This window comes from Chlamydotis macqueenii, chromosome 6 (assembly GCF_036417535.1).
Source record: "Chlamydotis macqueenii isolate bChlMac1 chromosome 6, bChlMac1.mat, whole genome shotgun sequence".
NCBI classification, from domain to species: domain Eukaryota; kingdom Metazoa; phylum Chordata; class Aves; order Otidiformes; family Otididae; genus Chlamydotis; species Chlamydotis macqueenii.
In genome coordinates this window covers 7,550,834-7,578,823 of record NC_141561.1, presented here as the reverse complement: position 1 = coordinate 7,578,823, position 27,990 = coordinate 7,550,834, and the positions used below count along the sequence as shown (strand labels likewise).

Here is a 27,990-nt window from a genome sequence, read left to right as displayed (position 1 = left end):
GTGGCATACATTGAAATAAAACTATAGAGGAAATAAATTACAGAGAAAAATATAGCACAAATAAAAGGCAAGGGTGTCCTGAGGAAAGAAGTGTAATACCAAGTTGAGTAAAGAGCAAAACATGAGATGCAGTTTCACAGAAAATCCGAGCTAGCTCTGGTTAAGCTTAACTTAGGATGCAGGAACCGTTTGCTGTATGAGCTGATGAGCTCCAGAAGCCTTTGTTGTTTTAGAGAGCCACTCCTCTGGGATTTGGGCTCCCTGGTTGGCCACTGTACCAAGCAATCCTGATAAGACAGCAGGTGGAACTGAACGGCAGCCAAAGTTAATAACCTGCGAAACCACAGCCAGGAAGGACGGTAGCAATTACACAGAAAACATTTTCATTCAAAGAGTATTTCTCCTTTGATACTTCAAACATGAAAATTGATATTCATAGCCACATTTTACCTAAGGAATGGCCTGACCTAAAAAAGGTAATAAGAGTTTAGATATTCCATGCCTTATGTTATCAGCAACCATTCTACCAATGTAATTTTTGAAAGTACAATGAATGAAGGGTTCTGTTATAAATATATATATGCTTTTGTCTAACTTGATTTTTTTTTCAGCTTTAAGATGCAAATATCCAATAAGAGTCTCAGTAAGAAAGGGATGGAAAACTGGGCTCTGTTCCTCACTCTTTCTGTAGTCTGAAGCAATTCTTTTGTTTTTGCTTGGTGTTTTGTGAGATCTAAAATTGTCAAATGATGAGGCGTAAATTCCACTTTCTTCATAAAACCAGAGCTGACAGATTCCCAAATGGTACTCACTTTTCTTTTAAACAAGAGAAATAAACAAATACTAGACAAGATTAATGTTACCTAAGACAAAATCCATTCACATCTTATGCCCACAGACATCAAAGTCACTAACTTCAATACGAGTGGGGTCACTCTAAGTATGGTTAATTGATGATCATTTTACTAATATCTGTTATTTTTTCAGTTACTGGACAGAAGTAGCATATTATATTAAAAATACAAAATCTCAGTTGTCAGAACACTGAAGCTATAAGTCAACTTGTCTTAACTTTGAAACTTTGCGTGGTATTATTATTATTATTCAATGACATACATTTATTCTTGTCAGTAATAATTTTCATGAGTCTGTGAAAAGTACTTGAGAATGGAAAGTGTCATTTAGATTTTCATGTAATAAATCTAATCCTTTTCTTATTTCAGATTATCAAAAAGCCATGTAGTCATCTTATTCTGAATTAGGTTTTAGACTTATTGCCTAAATAATTAAATCACGATTCAGTATAGAGATGTCTGATCACTTTTAGACTCATAAGGGATCACATCTCCAATGTGACAAAAGGTACTGAAAAAGATTACAGGAAACTATACGTATAGTTTCTACACATCCATATATGTAAAACTTTGGTTTACACTGTACATTTCTTTCGCATAATTATTTTGAGGTTGATGATGGCAAAGTCTCAGGTAAGTGTTTCATATATATTAGCTCTGTCTTTCTTTCATTTTAAACCTGACAGTCCAGTATCAGTTCAGTATCAGCCAGAGAGCAGCTGGAAAATGCAAGCAGCATATAAGAAAAAAGTAATGAGAAAATCTGGCATTAAGAACATACACAGGATTATTTCTTAATTAGTAGTAAAAAATAGCATCATTATGCATAAAACCTCCTGGAAAGGAATGTTTGTTTCCTTGTTTACATAGGAAGTTCTTTGAAAATCCTATTTGTAATTTGTAATTTTAAAGAGCTCCTCAGTGAAAAACACATACACACTAAATAATGTAGGTGAGGTGACAGATATTTTTAGAACAACTAAGTCTGTTTTAAATGGATAGGAGTTTAAATATCCAGACTACAAAGACAGGTAACTAATGCTTGTTTCAGATTTTGTTATCCTTGTTTGTGAAATATCCCAATAAAAACACATATAAAATTCCTTCATTCTGATTTTACATGACTTTATAAGATTTTTTTTCTTTATGTTCTTTGAAAGGGCAATAAATTCACTGAGATAAAATCAACCCAAGAATCCCTTGATGTTCACGGATGTACATCAAGGCTGAATTCAATACTGTTAGACCCTGTAGGTCAACGTTGCATTCATTTAAACACTGATAAAGAGGCAAATACTGAATTTTTAACAGTTAATTTCCACCTGCTAGTTTTTGTTTCCTCTGTTGTAAAGATGGAGTGATTCAATGGTTTATTAATGGGCGCAGAATAGAAAACAACTCTCTCAGAATTCCCCAGAGTCCTCTGAAAATTCAAGCCATTAGCATAGGTCTCTACATCTCATCCATGGAAAACCAGTGAGGCAATCCTAACATGCACACATAGTGCTAAACTTTTCTCTTTTTTTCCAGCCCTATAAATACTGAATCTTGAACCGATGACTAGAAAATTTTGTTGCCAAGATACTTATTTAAGAGCTTAGGAACCCATAATAAGTATAAAAATTCATAGAAATAAATTAATTAAGGACTGTCAATACATCCAACTCATAACTGAGGGGGAAAAAAAAGAAGAAAATAAGTTCAAAAACAGACCAATGAGTTTCTCTATTGCCTAAATGCTCCTCGAGCACCTTTAAGGTACTCATTTTATGCACAGCTTACGTTTGCAATTAGCATGGAGCTAGTGAAAACTTACAAGTTCTCATTAAGTCTTATTCACAAAATTTCCCCTAAATTTAAATATTTTATATTTATACATAAACCTATAAACTTATAAATTTGAATAAAATCTACATAGCTGAATAAAACATACGTGGCCTCAGTCATTAGCATCTCTGATTGGCTGAAGTCAGGAGGCTTGGCTCTGCACGCCCGCTTTAGGAAAGCTCACAGTGGCATTTAGTAATTATTTGTTATCACAGGAAATTCAGAACTCTATTCAGATTTTTTACACCTCGGTGAAAGAAATGCCTGCTTTTACTCAGTTTACTTACAGAAAAGTGGGAATTCTGAGCATTGTTTTCAAGATATGATATTTTATATCATATCTTGAAAATATCATATATATCACATAATACATGATAAATATATCATAAATATCATATCATATATTTTATGATATTTCAAGATTTCATTTATTTCTAATCTGATAATTTATTAAAAGGAAATCAGCATCTTTTGTAGGCTTGAGCATTTTTGCATAAACAATTTTGAATCTCTCTGGAAGAATCAATGAGCATCTAAGCTTCTCCTTTTTAGCTTCTCTTGGCTGTTTAAATATTAATAGACGAGAGACTGACCTTCAGTCCTGCTGCTGAATCATGGAAGCTGAAAAGTGGAATCAATACATCTTTGTGCTAATGATTAACTGATCACAGATTGGAATATTGTCAGCTCAATTTTCATATTGCCAAATGCTTGATTTTTTTTTTTTTTCTGTGTTAAAATAACTCCAGTTAAAACCTCAATCCAGTAAGCAACTTTAAGCACTTTGAAGTTGGTTGTAGGAGTTACTTAGAAATGTTGAACTGGGAGCTAAAAGTTCTGATCTACAAACACCTTTAGTCCAGTCCAGTTAAACTTCAGCACTTCTGCTGAAGTCGATGGGGCTACTCCATAGGCTCAAAGCTGAGCATATGCTTAAGTGTTTATCCTGAATAATGTACTGCTGGATTGTAAGATCTGAGATGATTATTATTTTTGCAGAGTCCTAACTAGCACTGGCTTTTTCTTCTTTCTTTCACAGAGATACGGATATGGTGGATGGGTACAGCTGGATCATCACTGCAAGGTTTGGGCTGTTTGGTGTTCTAAGCTGATCTTGTGTTGTCATCAGGAGTACAAACTTACAGTCAATCTATTAAAAAGCAAAGTGGCAATAAGATTGGCTATGTCTTTGATACAGATTTCTCTAGAGGTCTGTCTTGTATGAAATAATGTCACTCCAAGTCCTAATATACCTCAGTAGACCTTCTTGCTTGAGAGGTGAAACTCACATTCCCTTGTATGAACCAGTATCTGTTTTTCATCATAATCTAATTTTAGCACTTGGAGTTGATATCTCTAAGGAATTCTTTTCAATAAGATGAGCCAACTTAAAGCAGTTTACATGTACAAGGCTTTTTTCAGTTAAATGCAGTTTTCTGTATGAGAAGCAAAACCAAAAGGAACTGGTATTTTAATAAAAGTTAAACAACTCAGATGTTAAGATGTGTTCACATCTGAGTGAAAGAGGAAGAGTCATTTAGCAGAACAATAAGGACAATCCATAGATTTGGGGACCATTACTTAGAAAACTAGGAGCCTGAGGGTTATTGGCAAGTAAAATGTAGACTGGGTCTCATTTAATTCACCTTTTTGTCACTGTTCACTCTATTAGCTTTACAAAGGCACTTCTGAGCTACATCAGTGCAATTGGAACATGTCTTCAGATGCCATGAGTTTATGCTAACAGTCCATCTGCATTCAGAATCCATCCTTCTGGTACTGAAGTTAGGAGAATACATGTGTTTTCTCTGATGGGGACAGAACTGGTTTCTAAAAGGCTTGATTCTGATCTCACTCAAAGTAAAGCAAATTGCCAGTAATGTCAGTGACATTCATGGTGACACAACAATGTAAAAACTCCTGAAAGCAAGATCAAAATGTTGTGGTTGATCTTCTGATAACAGCATTAAAAAATTACCAGTATTAGTGCTTTTTTTTACAGGAGGACACAAGAACCTAGGAGAGGCAAGGCTGATAAGGCAAAATAATTCTCTTTGTACATTACTATGTAGGTTAACCGCACCAGCTAGTTTTAAAGATGTTCCCTCTGTTACCATATAATAACTTCAGCAGTCAGATATCCCTGTCTATCTCAAACATTGCCACAGGAAGACGGGTTCCTCCTGTGATCTGTCAGCTCCCTGCTCCTCGGAATCTTTTGAAGAGTCTGTCACTGTAAATGTCACTGGCCTTTGGAATGAGGGAGATTAGAAAGGTGGCATTAAAAAGAGGTCTCAGGAGACCTCTGTTCACTTTCCACCTCACTTCGTAGGTACCTGTCCTAACTTGAAAAACTTCATCTGTAATTGCCTACCACAGGCATGTTGTGAGTTGTACAGATACAGAAGGGATAAAAGCAAGGCAAGGTATTAGCCAGATAATTAAGGAAAAAATACAAAGACAACAGGGGTTGTGTAGATAAGAGCAGAAACAACAATTTGTATATCGTAAGCTGCAAGACAAAAGATGAAAAATTAAGAGCATGAATAGCTCGACAAAGAGTGTCAGCACGCAACCCATGTAAAGCATACAAAGAGTGCAGATAACTTGGCTAAACCCAGCCATCTTATGTAACGGCAGGCTGTAGGCACAGTGTTTTACAAGGGTTAATCTGTCTCCATCTTCTGAAATTCAGACATGATCTCTACATAGGAGTTCTATAGTGAAAACTGGAAGGATAAGTGATAGAAAGATTTAGTACTTAGCATTTTCAGAGTGACAGTGCCTCTCCATATTTAGGGTATTCCTAGAAAGAAAATAGTACGCAGTCTTTATTGTTTCTCCTTGTTACTTGGCTAATTCATTCATTTTCTGTAGAGATTCAACTTTTATTGCCTTTAGAGAAGCAAGACTTGCATCTTCAGGTAACCGAGATATTTAATGCCTGTTAATTTCAGTGGAACTAGACATTCCCCGATCCCTCTGTCACTTTGCAAAATCGTACTTCTTTTTGATTTAATATATGCATATATTAACAGAAAAAAAAGCTGATAAAACTGATACAACACTGTGTCTATTTATTGCAACCTAATGATATACACACTGTTGTCATTCTATAACGTGCAAGGCTTTGCTGTCAAATGCCTAACAACAATTTATGCAGAAGGACCACAGAATATGAAGGTTGGGACTGAGAATGAGGAGCAAACAAATATTATGCTGAAATTTCAGATCTGAGTCTAAGCAGGCATAGGAGGAGAGAACAAGCCACCTGCTGAACCAAAGTGTAGCTGGCACAGCTTCTGAGAGGCATGGTAGGTGCAGAGAGGGGAGAATTGTTGGAGACATTTTTAGCAGCTTAACTGTTTGTTACAGGTCTGATGCTAAAATTCCTTGCTAAAAATAGTTTGCAAAGGAACTTTGTGGCAAGTCAATAATAGCCTTATACACTCTGCAGAGGATTCTGTCTAGCCTACTTCTGTCTGAAAATGTTGCATGAAAAAAGGGCATGGCAAAAAAAAAAATCCTGTTTGGAGATGTGGAGCTGGGGATGTTAATTCTTAAGATTAAAAAAAACCAAAAGCTTCTCATATCATTCCGTGAAGAAGCATCAGGGTCAAACTGGAAGAAAATAATTACATGCATTTTTAAATAAGTGCAATTTGGGATGTGACTAAGTAGTTCAGTGATGGGATAATTTTAAATGTAGTTTGCTGAACCAAATCAGCCTGCTGGAATTAGATCTTAAATCTCTCTCTCTTAATTTCCACGTAAATTAATTAAAGCCTTAAATATCAGATAATGAATTGAATAGAATAGAATAGAATTCTTCAACTATGCCCTTAGAAAATTGTGTTAACCTTACAAATAAAAATTTCATGTATTTTATGAGATTTTCAGCACTGCATCCATTGCTTTAGAACCTGTACAATTTTTTTTTCCTGATCCATGTTTCATTCTTACTGCTGAAAAAAAAATGCTGAGAATTGTTTCCCACTTGAGAGGTCTGAGTAATTTCTAATTTAAAAAATACCAGGTACAGAGTACTGTCAGTGTCTAAAGCCTATAGCAATGTGACTCATTTTCCAGTCACAGTGTTGCTGGACCAGGTCTTTCTATCCTTACGTACACAAACGTGAATCTGTTCAGATGATCACGGTTTGCTTTCCTGCATAATCAAGTTTGCTGTTGCCAACATACAATGCTGTGAGCTTAGCCTTGACCTGTAGTGTGGTTGCAAAGAATCAGTTAATGCAAATGAAAATAGCAAACTGTTCAACTAGTTCTTCAATGAGAACAATATGTGGCTTATTAGAAACCTTTCCTATATTTCAAACTCTGTTGCAGCATTCAGAGAACAACTATTTATCTCAATATTTAAGCATGAGCACTGTCGAAGTTGCTAGTGAAATTACAATCTATCTGATATCGTGTTCAGTATTAGGAGAAGAAAACAGATATGAGCAGGTCAGCTGCTACGCCTTAGCTATGTCTGAGGAAAGAATTAAGTCACCTGTGTTCACCAGTGGTAGTCCAGTAAAGTCCACATGATCTATTTGTATGTGACACAATGCTCTGTTCTACTCTGTCTTTTTCTCTACTCACACCCTGAATACTTTTCTGTTTATTTGGCAATCTGCAGCAATGTGCTCATCTTTTTTTAATGTGTTGGAGTGTATGGCTGGAGTAAACCTTTCTCTCAGGCTGGAAAATCAATTTTACAAGAACTTGAAGTATTTTACCAGATGATCAGGACTATGTAGTTGTTATTGCTGGCTGTAATATTTCAAGTGATTCTATGATTCTATGATTCTAAGTAATTTTAAAACCCTGTGATACAGCTATCTAGTAACTTGACAGTTTTCCAAGGCAGCACAGTTAGATTTGTTGAAGAGATCTTTAAAATATTCATTAGGGCAGTATATTTGTGAATGATGTATGAAGTTAATAACAAATTTAAGGTTAAGAACAGTCTGGCTTCTCAGAAGGAGGAGAAAGAAACCCAGCTGTGCAAGAAGTAGTGAAATTTTATTAGTTATTTCTGTTTTAGCATACTAGTAGGGACTATTCTGATTTAACAGGTTTTTTTAATTTAGAAAAAGACAGGATCTGAAATAAACTGATTTTGTGAGGGAAAATAGTGGCCTTTGAAGAGAGAGAATTTCCTTTCCAGAAGGGTCAGAAGACTTCCCTGCGCTTAGCTTCTGTTCACTGAGAAGGTGAAGGAATAGCTGAAGTGTCTTCTGATGTGGTTTTCAATTTTGAACTGCAGATGCAGTGTGTTCTCTGTCCAGTACATCTGCTGTATGACTACACGTACCCATCTCAAATATACAGAGTCATGTGGATCTTCTGACTTTCACCCATTTCCATTTATCCCTGTAGCAGCTGCAAGCAACCAAGAAATATTCAAGCCTTGAAAGTATTGGTGAATTGTGGCTCATCAGTGTATGCAAATGTAAGCTAACAGAAAGAGTGTTTGTCTTTACAAGTCCATAGAAGCATGTGGATACGTACAACTATAACAGACAATTTACTTTGCTTAAGGTGACAACACTGTCCCTACCCAGCCTTTTTGGACAATTGGCAAATCAAGCAAAAATTAAATTTAAAAGGGAACTTTCCATGTTCATAGTTAAAGGAACAGTATTAACTTTCATCACCATGATAATATTTTGAACTATGCAAGTTTGGGAATTGGTGGTATATGGGGTAGATATTATACTAGTTCAGGTAATGTTTTTATACTGTGTTTAGGTTTTATTTGGAGCTTTTTTCCCAAATATAGATTCTTCAATAATTCTTTTTTGTAATCCGAAGACAACATAATAGGTCTGATTTTGTCTCAGTATCACTGGTGATACGAAACAACTGGACTGAAATTAACAGAGTTGCACAATTAGTTCTGTACTTACTGGAATCATTGTGATGCTATTGACTTTAAAAGAATACACATATACCCAAGGGGAAAATTTAGCACAGATTTAATTAGATCATTGTTTTGAGGTCAAAATTTGGTTTGAGGATAAACTTGGACTTTTCCAAACAAATGTGGAGTGATATACATTGCAAAAGAAAGGGGATTTTTTTATTATGAAGAATTAATTCCCACCGTCTGAACTATAAATGACTGGTTTATTAATGACCATTTTAAAATAGTCTTTGATTAAAAATACCTACTGAATAAAAATAGAAGAATAAAATTCTATCACTGAATTTCTGTAGAGACCACAATATACTCAAGTGACTATAAATTAGCATGTACTACTTTGTCACATTTATAATATATGAAAATGTCATTTCACAGGGACAGGCAAAGATGGTGAAGGATGGAAAGATTTTTAGAATTATTCAAGAGAACTGCTGGGATCCAGAAGTACGGATTAAAGAGATGGACTTATCAGGTATCTCCATAAAGGAATTGAAATCATTGTGTCTCATTTAGAATAACAGCAACTTCTCTGTTAGTGCATCTGAAAGTACTCAGTAACAATATAAAAATTAAAAATTTTAGCATACTGATTCATTAGTTTAAATCTGTTGAAGGTCAGTGAAAACTGATATGCTTTATACTCATACTCAAACGGGACATTGTCCCATAACTTTCATCATTTTCAGTAGCAATTCATTCCCTACACAGGCTCACTAATTTTGGTGGGATTGTTAGGGCAGTAAGGAACTAGTTGACCTAAGCAAGTTGACTCTGGACTTGAAAAGGCAACATACATTCCACGTATAAAAGTGATATACGTAAAAAAGGAAGCCCTTTCATTTTTGTTTCAAATGATAAAAACATTCTGTTTACTCATAGGATTTTTTATATGTTTGTTTCCTTTTCTAATATTTTTTTCTGCTTGGATGTTGCAACTTCATTCTATATTTTTGCTAGAGGACTCTGTGCCTGGAAAACTGGTACAATTACTTTCTCAGAAATGAGAGTTTTCCTGATTTAGAAAGAAACTTAACCAGATGCCAAAATTGCAAATTTATTTTCCATCAATTTACCTACATGCCACTAAATGAGGTTTGTAAGATGAGAGAGAGATGAAGATGAGAGACGGAACTCTTCGTCTGATCAATTCTTTTTGTTAGTTCTTATTAACACTATAAATTATTTTTGTGAAAGAAATATTATGTTACTAAAGATTATTTTTTTTGTTAGATTGAGGCCTAAAAAATTCCCTACATCAATGTCTCAGTAGAGACAACTTGAATATCTTCTCCAATTTTTCATAAGGAATAAACATCTGATTTACTTCAGAGAGCAGATACTTTATAAGTAGCATCTTTATGATTATTGTTTCCTTCTGTCATGGGATAGCATCTTAGGAGATACTTTGGGTCATTCTCCTTATGGAGGTTTACTGCAACACATAACATAGACCAGTTTAGGAACTCAAGGGCTGGTGGGCAATTTATGTAAATACAACTTAGATAATTTTCAGCTACCTAATTTTTACCCTGGAGAAACAGTATTTCGAACTCCAACTCCCATTGATGAGATTGCTAAAATATCTTTGAAACCTCTCTGAAATACACTGCCTTGTAATAATTTCCTGTAATTTCTTGTAATAATTTCCTTAGTTAGCTCAGGGGTTTTAGGGATTACTGTGTCATTCAACCACAGTGTGGATCATAAACAGCCTTTGGGCGTATTTCCCTTTTAGGTATTTCCCCTAACCGTAACGGCAAGTTTCTACAAAACAATTCTGCCCCATGTATTTGCTGTAGACAAAGGGAAAACACAGGAGCAATTTTTTCAAATTTTTGCAACAGCTCTCCAGAAAAGCAAATGTATCATAAAGCCAACACCACAATATTTCTCCACAAACTAAACAGTGCTCACTTGGTTAAAAAATAAAAATCTTAAACTGTGGGTTACAGCACCATCTGGTGACTTGTGTCATAAAAATATCCCCTTTTATTACAGCACTCCAAAGATGCAGACATCAGCCAACTAAGTGTAATAAAAAGGTCTTTGTGTTTTTCATTCTTACTTCTAATTGTAAAGACTATGGGCCATATTTATTCTCTTTCGGTTTACAGAGCTGTAGCTACTTAGTTCAAAGACCATTTTCTGTAACACAAGCCAAGAGAGATTATACCCAAAAATTTAACCTCCAAACATGGCATAATCTTGGAACAAAGACTGCAAGGAATCTCCCAGCTGAACAAAACTAGTATCAGTCACTGTAAGGTATTATTAACTCAGAGAGATAACTCACAGCTTGGTTGCTAAAAGCCTTTGTTTGTGCAATGCCCAAGAAGTCTTGCCAGTAATAAGAAATGGTAGCGAATGTACCGAAGAGACTAAATTAGTTCTCATAGTCATATATCCTAGATCTATTTGGTATACAAACCTGTGTCTTGATCCACTCAATAAAACAAACTATCAAGGTAATTCAAGACAAGAAGCTGTAAAGGTAATTAACATCCCAGTTCTGTGACACAAATCATCACAATTTCGTTAAAGAAAGTCTTTAGGTTGATCCTAACTGCCCTGTCATACTAATTTTCTCCTTTGTAAAACTCTCTAAAGAGGGTATAAAGTAGAGGGTTTTCTATGCTGATTCTTCTTCATTGTAAAGCTAGCGTCTAGGAATGTTCAGCTTGGAAATCTACTTTTCAGGTTTATATTAAATTTGCTCAGGAAGTGTGAAAATGGATTGAAACCAGATACAATGCGTATTGTGGAAAACATAGTGAATGTTCTCAAACATACTAATCAAGTGTCCGGTAGCATGTTGGTGAATAACACAACTTAGGCTGTACTTCAATATATATGTAATTTTGTAGACCTAATCCTTAACCCCCAAACCATTGCTGCTGTACATAATATCAACCGGATCTTGTAAGAGAGATGCCTGAGTCAGCTTCCCCTCTTGTTTCCTACTTAAAATACTGAGAAGGAGAACTCATTTTGTTAAACAGCCGAGTGCTTTGGCAAGGTCATTGTCTTAGAAGAAATTCTTCTAGGGTTTTTCTGTCATCTTTTGCATTAGTAGTGTCACTACATACAACCAAGTTAAATTTTTTAAAGCATGACAAAATATGTGCATAAATATTAGAATCAGACCTAAAAAAAAAAAGAAATACAGTTTTGCATGTAACTATTTAGTGGACTCCTAATTATTGTTTATTGTTTCTTCCATCATTAATCTGCTAGGTTTGCTGTGTTCATTGCTGTAACCTGTCATACTCAAATTTATGGTATAAATTTGTGTTTGAACAGAAATCAGACAGGATAGACTTAATTGTCTTTATTGCTAACATCAAAGTTATTTTTAAAACCAGACAAATTTTGTTATACTTACAACCTCAGTAGTCCAGGCATAGGATGAATGTAGCCTAACACAATATAGCTTTGGGGAACACTTCGGAAAATATTGTTTAACAACCATTTTAACATTGCATTATTTATCTTTGAGAAAATTTACATAATGATTTATTAAATATATATGATAAATGTGACCTCAAGGTAAACGTAAGGTGTTGTATTCTGTTGGTTTAACGTCCCATTCATTTATGTGAGAGTAACATTAAATTGCTATTTTATTTAATTGTACGTGTGCGTACCAAATACTTCTAAAACAAAATACATAGTTTCACAAAATAATCTAGGATGAGTATGAAAGTGTTATTTTTCTTTCTACCTAGCAAAAATATTCCAGTTCTAATGAATTGATACACCACAAGATTTATTACCATGATCCTTAATTAGCAAAAAAAAAAAAAATCTTATTCTGTCACTGTTAAATCAGTGTTTCTTACCATTAAAGCTTTTACGATCTACCTTTCAAATCAAAATGCTTTCTTGTTTTTAACATTTTACCAAAAGAAAAAGGAAATATTAATAACTGCTTTTTCTTACTCAGGAGTCACAGTTCAAGTCCTTTCCACAGTCCCCGTAATGTTCAGCTACTGGGTAGGTATGCCAGCTACTGGCATATTTTGTAATCAATCCATTACAAAACTATTTTGTAACAAAAAATGCATCTTCCTATAAATATAGGTGATTGAAGTAGTCACTAAAGCACTGAAGTAAATGGAGAATTGTTCTGCTGTGAAAAACAAAAGACAGAAAAGTACTCTAGATATCAGGAGAATCAGCAAGGTCTGCACCTTGGAGTACGCTCAATAAGAATGAGACAACAACTTAATTTCTTCTGGGGACCTTATGGGGGTAGCTGGAAACAGGGAGAGAGAATTTACATGGCATGAATCCATAGTTAGCTGGTAGACACATAGGTACCGATTCCATGAAAGCTAGACATCAATCGGTATTTTCTCATTAAAAAAAAGAAGTAAAAGATGTATTTGTGGTCATTTCCCACTTTCTTTTAAATGTGGCGTGGGACTTGTTGACCTAGTATGCTTTGAATCATAAAATGCAACAGCACATTTACATGAATATGTTCCCTGCATGGTGATCTTAAATGCATCAAAGAAATAAAAACAGTCTGAGAAGATAAATCATAGCAAAATAATGTTCTAAATACATTCCCGCTTTAACTATTTCGCTATGTGTACAAATAGAGCTGTTACATGTAAACAGATATTCTATCTTAAAAATCATTGTGTTAAGCCCACATATGAGTAGTACCACTGATCTTCAGAATTTCTTGTTGGGTGACGTATCTTTAAAATTTTATTCTGGTATTTACGGGAGTGTTTTCCATTAACTATATATTAGGGAGAAAAACAGGAAACTAATTGTATGGATATTGTAGTTCCCTTATTCAAATTATGACTGTTATCTGCTTCTAAATGTTAGAGAGGTTTGCTCAAGTTTTGTCTGCAGGATTCTCATGCTTCAGCACCTCACGTTTCTTATTTTTGTCTCTTCAGCTCCAGTAATAGGAGAGTAAGTATTCATTGCTATGTTTAAATAATTATATGCTGAGATTTTTGCATTGGGATAAACAAAACCAGAGGATTGGTGTACACAGAAGACCAGATATTTAACTGCATCAGCAACATGGGCTTTATTACACTCATCCTGAGCAGTAAAGGCAACAGCAACTGATAAAATATTCAAGACAAGAGGCAGAACTGCACCCAGAGGTTTTAAAGTGAGGCAGAATCTCGCCCTACTAGTTTCCAGCCATTCAGAACTGTAAAGTAAATTTTAGGTTCAAACCCTGTCTCCGAATTGTTTGCAGTGACATTTATCCAATATCTTCCAAAGGTGATAACATTTGAGAACTATATTTTAATGTACTGTTCTGCTTAACATCTTACCAGGCCAAACCTCAGGATACTTTAGATCTAGCCCAGATATTAAATAATGACTTAGCTGCTACAGTACAAAAGTACCCCAAGAGGTTTGTCGGCTTGGGTACGTTACCTTTGCAAGCTCCAGACCTGGCTGTGAGGGAAATGCATCGCTGCGTGAATGAGCTTGGATTTCCTGGAGTACAAATAGGATCTCATGTCAATGAATGGGACCTGAATGCACCAGAACTGTATGATATTTATGCTGTGAGTAAATGTTTCTTTCCTTATTTTTGGGAACTCTGTGACATGAAATTCTCTCTAAAAATCTCTTGGGACATATTCAGTCATCACAATTTATAGATACATTAAACCAATTGAGCCTTCTAATCTCTCTGGTGATTAGAGAGGTTCAGCTTTAATTAAATACGATAACTCATTATAGGATATGATGACAATAATACAATATAAAACATTCTGAAACATACTTTATAATAATAAATAACAAAATATTTTTATTATATGGGTTCTCACTGTAGAGTTGCCTTGTTGGTTTTTGAGGATAAGTGTAGTATCGAATAAAGCACCTCTGTAGTGTTTGCTTTTAGGTTCAAGTTATGGCATCCAGTCCTATTGAGATAATCAATAAAACTCCCTGAGATTTTCAGATACCTATAGAGCCAAAGTACCATACAAGATAAAGCAAATGGGACCAAAAGTTCCAAACTGAATGTATTGATTATAAAATGTATTTATAGATGGCATATCTTAAATAGCCTGAAGTCCAGATGAGGATGGTCATTTGTCTGAATTACGTGGTTTAATCAATGTATATTCTGTATGTGTTTCACAGGTTATTATAGCTGTCAGCTTGAAATTGATCCATAGAGGTTATTTTTCAGAACGCTCAATTTATTCAAGAATTCTGTTAGTGCAGCATCTGAGCTATTTGTTTTTATGGTCACACACAGTCAGTTATCAACTTCCAGTCTTGGAGATGCACACATTCACAGAATCACAGCATGGTTGAGATTGGAAGGAACCTCTGGAGGTGATCTGGTCCAACCCCCCTGCTCAAGTAGAGCCATCTAGAGCCAGATGCCCAGGACCATGCCCAGATGGCTTTTGACTGTCTCCAAGGATGGAGACTCCAGAGCCTCTCTGGGCAACCTGTGCCAGTGCTCAATCATTCTCACACTAAAAAAAGTGTTTCTTAACGTTCAGAGGGAACTTCCTGTGTTTCAGTTTGTGCCCATTGCCTCTGGTCCTGTCACAGGGCACCACAAAAAGGAGCCTGGCTCCACCTTCTTTTCACTCTCCCTTCAAGTATTTGTATATATTTATGAGATTGCCTCTGAACCTTCTCCTCTCGAGGCTGAACAGTCACAGCTCTCTCAGATTTTCCTTATAGGAGAGATGCTCCAGTCCCTTCATCATCTTTGGACTCTGCAGTAGCTCAGTGTCCCTCTTGTACTGAGATCCCTCTTGTACTGAGATCTCTCTTATACTCTACGTTCTTCAGCTTATGTTTAACATGTATAGGAAGTAACCTCTATCACTTTTAGAAACATCTCTGGATATTGAAGATTGTGAAATTAAGCTATATTTGATAATGAACTTTATCAATCTACCAAGCGAGTTACTGAATTGCTATTTTTAGTTTACAAATGTAGATGGCAATTACCCCCTGCAATCCAAAAGTTGCAGCTTTATTTATGCATGTATGGGTAAATAAACCCGGATTTTTCAACTGTGTGGTAATCTCCTTAGCAACAAGAGGAGGTCCAGAAATACATCTGACAAAATGAAGCTGTTAAATCCTGGTTAAGCATATGAAAGACTCTGAAGACTATATACTTACATTTAAGCACATAGTTAAATTAGCCTGTCAGAATCAGCATTGTATATTGTTCTTCTCTTTTCCTTTCCAAAGATGTCAGTAGTTTTGGAAAAATTAATATACTTGAGTGGAGATGGGTTACTGATCAGAATACAGCTAGATTTCTAATTCGTAGGATGGATTAGGAATAGTTTTCACTTTTTTTTTTTTAAGCCAGGAAAAGGGACAAAAGGGACAAATGTAGTGCAACAGCAATGAAAATTCCTGAATGCAGCTGGAACAATTCTGCAAAACCATCCTAAAATTGTTCTATAAAACATTACGAGAATTCATCCTCATATGTAAAAGAATGCTAGTTTGAACTGAGTTTTACACTGCAGGATGGCTGACAAACACAGCTAAGAAAGAATTTTTGTACCACCTTAATCTGAGGAACAGTTGGCTTACTGAAAAGATACTATCATTAGTGTTTCCAGTCCTGTAGTCTCAAAAAGAACTGTGAAACTGAGCGAGGACTTCAGGATATGGCCCAGAGGAGTAAATACAACCAACGATTGCTTATAGTTCTTACTTCTGAGCCTATTTTCATTACTAGTACTAATGCTCAGTACACTTTTGCAGGTAATCTTCAAAGCAGGGCTGAGAACTAAGATGCATTTTGGTATGATTAGTCAAGATTTAGATTTTTTCCTTTTTGCTGCAGGCTGCTGAACAATTAAATTGCTGTCTCTTTGTGCATCCCTGGGACATGCAGATAGACGGAAGGATGTCCAAATATTGGTTTCCCTGGCTAATAGGTGAGTGTATGTTTGCTTTGTTTAGTCTACATTTGTGAACTGTCACTGGATTATGCCCAGAAGATTGTTTCAAATATACTAATACAGAGAAAAACTACATGATTTCTCTATCAACGTATTTAAATCAAGTACTACAGTTAAATCTGTTGTGTAAATTCAGCAGTTATTTGTTTTTAAGCTTCCTTAGTTTGTCTGTCTTTTAAATATCTGGAATTAAAATTATTCATATTAGCAAGAGAATCTAGTATTCTCTTTTGTCCCTAGTACAAAGAGCAGATACTAGGGAAAAGTGAATTGTCTCTGAAATGAGCTCCTCAAAAATAACATGAGTAAATGAAGGAGTAGGCAAAACCAAACATTACTTCCTAGAATTTCTTGGATTATTTCCTAGAAATAGGTTGATCAGAGAGGAAATAAATCTAAGATCACGTCAACTATAGCTGAAACAACACATACTTTTAAAGCTCCCTATGGATGTAGGGAATTACCTAGTTTCTATTTTTTCCCCCAGCTGCTAGGTAAATCAGAACAACACTGAATAAGAGGAGGTAGGTTACACTGCTACTTAGAAATGATTAGGCCTGATGCCACCCTCACTTTTTCTGGTTTGGATTGTTTTGTTTTACATGGTTTTGCACTGCCTTCAATAGAGGTGTTCCAAAAAACCTACACAATATACATATAATATACATTCTGCAATATACACTGGGAAAATTTTTACAAGTATCAATTATTTTTAATCAGAGCAGACTCAACAACACAGATTGTAAAAGATACAAAAATTACTGCATTTACTTAATAAGATATAATTGAAAAGTTTTCCTAGTAAGCCTAATAAGGCTTTGCATGTGAGCGTATGGTAAAACATTAATGAAAAATAACTTTTTGAGCTGGGTATGTATTGTTTCCCTCATAGATGAAGGGAAATCAGTTCCTGATTTCCAAGCTGGATGTCTGAAGTTAGGCACCTAGATACTCTAAATACGCTAGGTGAGGTCAGAAACTGAGGCCTGATGTAGGAAAATAAATTGCCATTGTGTTCCTAACACTGGGGATCCAAGTTACTCAGTAGCAAAGACAGAGAGAGGTTATTTCTAAACTGTAGGAACTGGCACAGTGTCATAACTAAACCCCAAATCTGTGTTGGAATATCCACCAACCTATCTGTCCCACTTTCCACACAAAAGAAACCCAGAAGCACAGCTGAGAAGAGAACCTGGCATATTCCAGACTTGTCTTTGAGCTGGGATAACCAGGGAATCAAGCCTATACTGTGCAGTTCAGGACATACACTGCCTGCCTCTCAGCTGTCTTAGTGGTGTAGGATAAAAACTGAGTTTAGAATTCAGAAGATCTTGGCTTCCAGTCCTGTGTTCTCATTTCAGTTAATTAATGTTCAACTCCATGTTCCTCTAATAGAAATGATGGGTAACCTTTGTTAGCTGCTATGTAACTGTTATTTTTTCAGTAGGTTCAAGGCTAATCGAAGAAAATTAAGATAACATTTAAAACTCAAATAGGAAAATAAAAAATAAACCTCTCATATAATAAAGCTTTTTTTTTTGTTCTCAGGTATGCCAGCAGAAACAACCATAGCCATTTGCTCCATGATTATGGGAGGAATTTTTGAAAAATTTCCTAAGCTGAAAGTTTGCTTTGCACATGGAGGTAAGTAATATACCATGTGAACCACCTGTTCTTAAATTAAGCATGGTACAATTTTATTTTCTGGTATGCCAGCTAATAGGGTTACCACTTCAAGCCTGCCACTAGCTCAGTACTATTACCCTAAATAAGGTACCTGCCAGATTGGCTGCTTGAATGAACACTCTCTAGCCTGTTTCAGCCAGTGTTTGAACTCTTACAGTAGCATTTAAGGGAAACAAGGGGGAAGGGGAAACAGGATATGGTTTGGGGAAAGGGACAAGGAAGCAGCAGGAGTAATTTGGCCATCACAGTAGTGAGGAACTGAGGAAAACAGAGAAAGAAACTAATGAAGGGGAAGCAATAAAAAATTACTGGTGCAGAGCATTTTCTTTCTAAATAGCTGACATTAAAACTTACAGATCTCTGTTGATAATGTGGCTTTTTTTCCTCCTGCATATTTTCAGCTTCTGTTACTAAAAGTGTCTTCTTGCAGGTGGAGCTTTTCCGTACACAGTGGGGCGAATCTCTCATGGATTCAACGTGCGCCCTGATTTGTGTGCAGTGGATAATAAGGTGGATCCCAGAAAATACCTTGGTTCATTTTACACAGACTCTCTTGTCCATGATCATCAGGCACTAAGGCTGCTAACAAGTGTAATAGGAGAGGTGAGTTTTAATGCTTCCAGAAGCAGGTGAGTCATTCTTTATTTAATTCTCTATGCAACAGCAAAAGGAGAAGAGAAGAAGAAGACAGCATGTTCACCCAGTAAAATCAGAACCTGAGCTATTAGAAACCGATGGGCTTCTGCCATGTTGATAACATTTTTACTGTGTGCAGTTACTGAAATGGTGGTGGCTTTAATCCAGGAATTCATGCACTGTGAAACTTAGTTCAGCGAAGCTAGTTCCTTGTGTAAGGTTGTTCAGGATGGGACTGCAAGCAAGGACTGCTTCATTTGGAGATCTGTTTCCAAATGGCTTTATTTTTGAATTCAAGTGTATACTTGAATAAATCAAATCGTATTTCCACTTGGGAAGTTATAGGCAGAAAAACATCACTTATAAATAAAGTTTCTGTGGGGATCCTGGAGACCACATTAAATCTCATGAGTTTGCAAAAATACTTTAATTGTTAGAGTAGAGAATGAAGAAATCTTTGTAGTTTAGCAACCTGTTTAAATCAAGGACAGCATGGGACAGAAAAATCCAAAAACCTTCAAATAATTCCTTCTCATTAGTAAATGCTCAGGAAGGAGTTGAAAATGGCATCACTCATGCCAGCTTCCAATGGATCACTGCAAATCCAACAAGAGACCTTTGCTTGTGTCTTGATCTTTGGACCTCATAGAGCTTCTGCAGCTAGCAGGCAGATACCTACCAGATGTCAAAAACAGAAATGCAAGCTCTGGCATTGACTTTCTGGTCTCAACAACTGTATTCCTGTTTCCTGTACATTAGTTTCTAGGCTCACATAGTACTTTCTCACATATGGGGCTGTTGCTGTCATCAGGGCCTCTTGAATGACCAAAGTTCAGAAGGACCGCTAAGCCAAATGTTTTCTTTCTCTCTACAGAAAAGATACTGTTGATTTCCCATGTTCATCTCTAGCAGCCTGAACAGGTTACTGCAATAAATCTGTACTAGAACTGGTACAGAAGTGACTTGCCACCCAAAATTAATAATGTGGAACTGTTGCTTTCTTTGTTATGGTACTCTGAGTCCAGGTCTCAACCCTTTGAAATCCATGGGTTTTCAGTCTGTGTGGCAGAGGAGATCTGTAGCTTTGAGAGTGGACTTCTGCCTGCAGCCCCCCTACGGCACTTGTGCCTTTTAGGAAAACTTTGCATTTGAAGAGTTGTGAAAAATTCAACAATGTTACAGCACAACTGCACCTTGAAACAATACTACAGAAAGTTTTTGTAAAGGGTATATGCATATACACATGAAATAACACTACAGCTCTAAGGAGAGGAGAGAGAATACCTATTTCTTAAATCCACCACAAACCAGAAGTAGATTTATGGCAGGAGCCCCATAAAATGTGCAAAGAAACTACCATGCAGCCTAGTTCCATTAGAAACAAGTAAGACAAATCCCAGGTCAGTTTACTTGTGAAAAGATGTGCTAATAAGCTGTTAGTACTAGAAAGTTCTTATAACATCAGTGGGTATTAACTCTGGTGGCATTTGCTAAGTTCTTTCCATACATATAGACATGTTACAGCATTTTTTTTTTTTTGGCAGTGCTAGTACTAGTGAACACTGATGGAGAGATCTGTGTCGGGGGTGAAGTTTTAGGCACCAGATGGGTTACTAACAAAATATTAGGGCTCCAGCCCAAAATTAATTTATTTTAATTTGTTACCAACCTCTAAATAGTAAATATATCATGGTCAACAGCCCAGGACTTTTTACTGTGCATTATCTTTGGAATGTAACTGTAGCCTACAGTAATCAAGTAACTTCAAGTAGTTTTTACAACAGTTTTAAAAATTTTACTGGATGTGATGTACACTTCCATTTTACAAGCCACCCAAAGGTGACAGTTCAGCACTTGCCTTCAGTTACCTCCTTTTCTGAGAAGTCTCCCCAAATCAAGACTGTGTTCATCCTAAGTATATTCTCATTCTACATGCAGTTATAGTATAGAAGGGATAAGTTTAGCTCTTGAATTCTGAATTGCAGTTTAGGTGGTCAGATTGCTTTTTTTTATTGCCAAGGAGACAAGATCACTTGCTTGTTTCTTGTTTTTTTCTGTTTTAAAATGCTGGGAGACGTGTTTTGCCATTGTTAGAAAGACATTAGAAGCTGAGTGACTGAGCATGGCTGAGACCCACAGATTCTTTTTCTGGTCTGATTCTGTTAAGCTGAACTGTAGATGTCGAGAGCAAAGCAGGAGAGAAAGTACAACAGGATGGTTTATCCATTGCTGATGAACTTAACTATTTTTCTGTTTTAACTTGTGTAGAAGGCAAGTCTTAGAGCAGTTCTGCTTTAGAGTAGCAAGTTAGCTTTGCACCTCAAGGCTGCTCTAAGCTATGGCTGTTGTGGGAAAGCTGCTGTCTTTGCACCACACTTGAACTGCGACTTCTCTACCTTTCTTCCTAAGAAGCGACACAAAGACTCTGGCCTTTAATCATTATTAGTCTCTGCAACTGAAACTTAGCTGTTTGAGAAGGGAGAGACTATGGATTGTAATTCAATAATCTAAAAGTCACTCAGCAATAGCCTCTCTAGTGTCTCTTTTACTTTGCCAACAGACTTCTGAAATTAAGTTTCTTAATGCAATAAATTTGACAATGTACTACACGAGATGTTGGTGTCTTCTTTAATTCTCCTCTGAGTATTCTGAGCTCAAGCAACATGACATCAGGTGGAACCTGAGTGCTGACAAGTCATGAGTCAGATCCTAAAAACTTAAATGCTTTTAAAGCTCCAGAGAATTTTTTTAAAAGTACATTTTCTTTCTCTTTTTCATAGCCTAAGGCATCGTATCCTTGAAAAAAACATTCATGTTATATTTCCAAGCTTTACTTTATAACCATTAAGATTAAAAAGTTCCCTCTTTTTTCCAGTGAAAGTTGATATTCTTATGTAATACTATTCCAAGAGTCAAATGCTTTAAAAAAATGGCAAATATTTCCGTGCTCTCAGCTCAGTCATATGTTGGCAGGATAACAACTGTAAGATTAATAAATGCTGTGCTAAAAACACTGTGACTGGGTCTTGAGGATGACACTGTAACTTTAGGAGCTGAAGGTTTGAAATAGGACAGCTCTCTGGAGTATAGCTAAGAGCTGTGCAGGAAGGGCATCGGTGTGTGTGAAGATGTGCTTAGACATGGCTTCAGGTCCTGAGGGAACAGCCAGTACCTGGCATCAGAATGTAACGTGTTGGCTTTCAGCTTATGAATATTAAAATCCAGTGACAGCTGTGATGAGTCATGTGCATTTAACTTCATCCCTTCTTAGCTTTGGGTGCAGGTTATAATTGGAGCCTGTGCCAGTTAAAGGAAGCAGAAATATACATTTCTGAGAAAGAATTTTGTAAGATTGCAGGATTGCAGCAGTCCTTCACTCCCTCCATGAACAGGTAGCATGGACTGAATATAAACAAACACAAAATCCCTAATGATGCTGGCTATAAAAAGTGAAGAACTGGGTTGACGGAGGATTAAATGATTCAGAGTATCTCTGCAAAAACTTCCCCATGGGATTCCTCAAGAGCCATCACCCAAAGGTAAAACATTCTCTGGCCAGAAGTTGGGGCTGAACTGGCTATAGCAATGTGGCCTTTTTTTGAGATGTATGTTGATAGCAGGAAACAAGGTGAGATGCAAGGCAAATACAGCTTTTTGCTAATACAAGAGGATGAACTCATGCTTGATGCTCTTTGAGATTAATTTTAAGATTCAAGTCCCTATTACTGTGAAAATGTGCTATGGAATAGAAGGGTCCACTGAGGTTAATCATTAGCCATATATACCTTTCTAAAGGGAGAGATATACCAATTAAGGTATCGAATTATGAGTCCTCTATGGAAAGCTTACTTTGTTGGCATCCTTTGGAATAATATGACAATACATCTATTACGCTAGGCGTATTATTTATCTACAGAGGCTTAGGGGACTTCTCGGAGGCCGGTTGCTAAAGACAGGTATTGCAAGCGCCATTTTACAGATGGGTACAAAACTGAAGCTCAAAGAATATAATGGATAACTTAGTATTGCTAGTAGGAGAACAATAAAGCTGCTTCTAAATTTTTAAAATTAATTTACAGCTCTTAATTTTACTGCTAAGGAATAAATCACATGATTAGCTGTGAAACACTTCAGAGGGAAAGAAAAATATTGTTGAAATAATACATATATATTATTCCAATGAGGCCATGGGATTTCTTTATGCTTCGGTGTATAGGAGATGTAAACAAGAATGCACAAACCTTCCTGGCTTACTTAACCTTGACTAATAAACAGCTGGGCAAATACAGGTTTTCCTTCTCCTTTACTTAAAAATCTGTTTTCTCATATAAACCTACTATGTTTATTGGTTGGGTTTTTTTTTTAATATGGCATACACTTGGTTTTTGTATCTGAAGAAAATGTCTTGGTATCAGATTGGATATTATAAATAAAAGAATGTTTTTGGCTGCTTGAAAGTACGCACATCCAAATACAATTTGTTTAATCCACCCTCAAAACTTGATTTAGCAGACAGAGGAGTATAAATTCTCCTATTGTAATCTTATGGCAAGACTTCTATAGTAAATTATAACAATAGAGGACAGAACAATAGAATGTGTATCTTCTGTTTGGATTTTGTAGAAGGGTTTATATGGGTTCTTTCAGAGACTCTCGGGTGACACCTACTGGAGGTAAAAAAATAAATAAAGCAGCATTTGACAAATAAGAAAACCTAATTATTTCATAAAATAACTGAAATATGTTTTCTTCCCCCTATTTCAGTATTGGTAACTGAGTTCAAATATTATAAAAAGTGCCCCAAATTAATTAGCTTGGCTTCAAATTCATGAGACTTTTAAAAACATATGTTTTTAATGAAAACTGTAGTTTTCAAATATGCATGTATGCAGGAAATGAAGCTTGAAGGAAAATAGACTTTTGATAAAATCAAGAGAGCTGCCAATATGCACTTTCCAAGGCAGATAAAATGGGGAAATATAATTCCAGTGTGAAAATGAACATGCAGCAATGTGGACCTATTCAGGATCAGCCTGTTTGTTTTCATCTCTGATAACAGTAATGATGCATACAGATTTTTATTGAATTTTCTTTTTGCTTATTTGCTGTCAGAAACAAATCACATCATGTTAGTCATATTCTCAGATTTTCACAGCTAATATCCAGACTTTCAAACTCACAGCTAATATCCAATCCCAGTTAAAGACAATGACATTTTTTTAAAAATTATAGACTTCCCAAAATACGTGAAATTTTGTAAATGAGATTTTGCTTTTGTTAACTGAAGCTGAATACTAGTTAATTTTTTTTTATTTAAAGGTCTGTAGAAATTCTACATTGTACCATGCTTTAAGTAGCAGTATCACATTGCACTTATTACAGCTTTTAAAGTATCACAAAAAAATATAATTTTTATTGCTTTGTATTTTTTATTACACGTTCTTCTCATGTATATATAATTTTAAGTTTGTGTGTGTCTGTGTGTGTCTCTGTGTGTGTGTATATAGTCCAGAATTTCAAATTCAAGAATCCAAATCCAAGCATCTTTTCTAGGTTTGGTGGAGAACGTCCTGAGACTCTTAAAGAAATGTGTCAAAAACATTCATACTCTTTTTGAACTGCACAGAACAGTGCAGAGCATGCAATTAACATGAGAAAGAATCCAAAAGTAAATCAAGAAATAGAAGGAAGAATTGTGTATACCCTTTATTGGCCACTTAATTATGGCAACACTTAACCAAGATTAATCACTGCATTTTAGGCAAACTACTCGCCGAAGCAGTATGAGTCGTGCAGGAGAACAACAGATGCCTTTCTGTTACATTTCAAACCAGCACCACAATACAGAAAATCAACCTGAGTAGGGAATTACCATTTTTATTGTATTCCCCTCAGCAATATGCACTAATCCCCATGGGCCTGGGATTTGCATTTTGAACTTTCTGTGTATCAGAATAAAACCACACCAAACTTTAGTTAGACACCACAAAAACAATTTAACAAATAACCTGTACTTTTTTTCAAACTTAAATTCACCCAATAAACTCAAGTAGTTGTTTTCAAGCTTTTTTTTTTGCTAATGAAAGTTGGAACCCAAAGATTATCTTCATATTCACTTTTGTAATTAATCAGTCCAATATATACATGTAATTTCCTGTGGTTTATTATAAATTCCAGAAAGCACGTGCAACTCTATTGTTTAATATTACCACGAAATGTACAACATGTTTTTTTATTACCAGGACAAAGTTATTTTGGGGACAGATTACCCTTTTCCACTTGGGGAACTGGAACCTGGAAAATTGATTGATTCAATGGAAGATTTTGACAATAAACTGAAGGTATGATCATTACCTTTGGGGGTTTTTTCCCTCCTTTTTAAGCTTCTGGTTTTAGACCCGAGATAAAACACTGAAAAATCAGTGTAGTACACTGATATCTGCAAAGACTGGAAGAGGCTCTTTAGTTTCTTTGCAGCAGTTAATTTTAAAGCACAAGTAAAAGCACTGGAGTAAAATATGAGTTAAGCATATATAAACATATATATATGTGTTTTGTTTTTACAGGATAAACTCAAGGCTGGCAATGCTCTGGAATTTTTGGGTCTTAGCAGAAAACAATTTGAATAATTATGAAGATATTAAAGAGACCAAACTTCAGAAATAACGCTGAATCCTTAGGGGTACATCTATTTGCATGTGCAATTACACAGATGAAAAATAAATGTGACAGGGGTATTACAGTCTACTGTTATCTACAAAACAAAAGCAAGGCTACTGGAAATGAGTATGCATACATATTTCTGTGCATGGGAGGATTTAGGTTGTCTTTAAAAAATTCTGAAATCCTTGCTTTCATAAAAAAAAGGAAAGACTTCATCTTCTGCAGCTGTAATAACAATCACTGAAGGATAATCAATGTCATGTTATTAGGACTTGATTCCCAGGAAGAAAGAACTGTTACATTTCAGTCTTTCTTATGCCAAATAAACACAATTTAAAGAATCTTTAAAAAGAATTTAAATAGAATATTGTTGATGCCAAATAAAAGGCAACATTTGCCTTTATCCACTGATTGACATGGCAGCATACCACACTTCAGCCCAGCACTGCAAGGATATGCACTGATGGCTTGTAAAGGTTGTGATAGGATGAAAAAGGCCTATGTGGGGATTTGTACTTTTTAGCTGCTGCCTACACCACTGGCAACTTATTCATCAGAAATAATTTGAACAATATGGTTGTAGGTGCAGAAATAACGTATGTGTGTGGGTAATACTTCGTGCATCACTGTCACTGTCAAAATAAATGCTGGTGTTTAGCAACAGTGTGATTTAATGTTCTGTTGCTTAAAACATACTTCCTAAAAGTAAGGATATTCTAAATCTTGAAATGTTAGTACTCTATCTAGTTTGAGTCCTGCTATGGGAATGGAAAGATGGTTTACTTCATATTGATTGAAATGGGCTTTCATGGTTATCCGGTGAGTGAACAGGCATCCTCCTCCTGAGAGGATTTTATACGAGTCAGGCAAATGCTGGTGAGCACTTACAATCTCCGTTCTCATGGGATCATTTGCTGGCTATGTGTGGTGTCACCATTCTTCTGTTTAGCTGTAGAACACTCCAGGAAAAACATATTAGACAGAAACTGCTTTTGTAGCTGTGTTCATAACTGTCCTTATGTCACAGACTGAACCTGAAGGATGTTGAACATTCAGTTCCTGCTGATACCAGCCTCTGTTGGACTACAAAGGTGGCTTTGTCCTTCTTTACAGTGTCAAAAAACAAAACAAAAAGTGATTTGTGCAGGTTAATTATATGTTTTCCCAGTTAATGCATTTGGATCTTTATTGCTTCGCCAAACACATTCCATAAAAGACTACTGGACATCAGAAGTTGTAGTCATCAGCAACTCACAGGTTTAGGCCCTGGGAATATCAGGTTTTCATGTAGGAGGAAAAGAGGACCTAGACAGAATAGCTTTAACAATATTAGTTGTCCTCAGGTTCACAAGACTTCTGTTGAACTTTTTAATTTAAATATCTAGATGCAAGTATTGAGCTACTTAAAAATACGATTTATAAACCAGATTGTTTTAATTAAATTTCAAAGTAGAAGAAAGGCAACGTCATTCTCATATAATATTCTTTTCCTTTAGCGTATTTGATTTTCACAGATGTTTTCATGGATTTAAGAAGAAAATTCATTGTGATTCCTCCAATACATTTTAATTGAATTAATTCTTCAATTTTTTTAATGAATTAAACCAGTTAAGTTAGTGAGAATGCAATGTTACACCTTTGGAGACCAAGGTCTGGAACCTCTCCATTAGTAATAACAGTATTTAATTACCTTGACCTGTGACTGAATGGGTGATTGCAGCACTCTGCATGGCAATTAATTAATGTGCATACCCTGCATAAATCATATTCATTATGCACTGTCATTATTTAATTATATTCTACTTATTCTTGATGTGTTAAGATTTTTAAGACAGGGATATATATAATCTTCCCTACATCTTCCTTTTTTTTTCATTAACACAGCTAATGTAAAAGTCTAATTACAGTCAGACAAGAGCAACTCTTCCACCAGTTACTGAAGGAATAAAATTTATAAGTTGAACACACAAACTCCATGAGTTTTACACAATGATTTAAACAATGAGTTAAAACATTGCACTTTAAGATTGTTAAAGGCATAAAAATACGAAGGCAAAGATCAACTCCTAATTACGACAGAAGTCTCTGTAGTTAAATTTCCTCTGCATGTGCAAAATCTTAAAGATGATTCATAATTGGGCAGATCTGTCCATGCTGTTACATGTCTGTGTATTTCATCAGTGTGGAGTCCAGCTGTAAAGTTATAAATGCTTGTAGAAAAATTGCACTGAAGTTGTAAAAGAACTAGTTGCAACATAATTTCAGGTGAACAAAACCGCTGTAAAGTGCTAGTGGCATGTGCTAAACATGAGAGGAGCGCTTGGAGCTCTCATTTTGATCCATGATGAGCAGAACTTTATATACTTTATGTACTTTTATGTAGTCTTTGAACCCTGAAACCAGTCATTTCAAGCCATTGCTGAAAATCGGTAACTGACTATGTAATGCA

The 27,990-nt window shown here is 35.7% G+C and overlaps 1 protein-coding gene across 1 annotated transcript; it reads left to right on the top strand.

Moving 5' to 3' along the window:
* Positions 1-385: 385 nt before the first annotated feature.
* On the top strand, positions 386-26,204 carry ACMSD (aminocarboxymuconate semialdehyde decarboxylase). The gene is made up of 10 exons (XM_010123749.2): positions 386-476; positions 3,721-3,765; positions 8,989-9,085; positions 12,557-12,606; positions 13,926-14,162; positions 16,439-16,532; positions 18,105-18,200; positions 18,673-18,845; positions 25,121-25,219; positions 25,445-26,204. Exons 1-10 carry the CDS (start codon positions 420-422, stop codon positions 25,505-25,507), a joined length of 1,011 nt encoding a protein of 336 aa, XP_010122051.1. The 5' UTR covers positions 386-419; the 3' UTR covers positions 25,508-26,204.
* Positions 26,205-27,990: the final 1,786 nt, after the last annotated feature.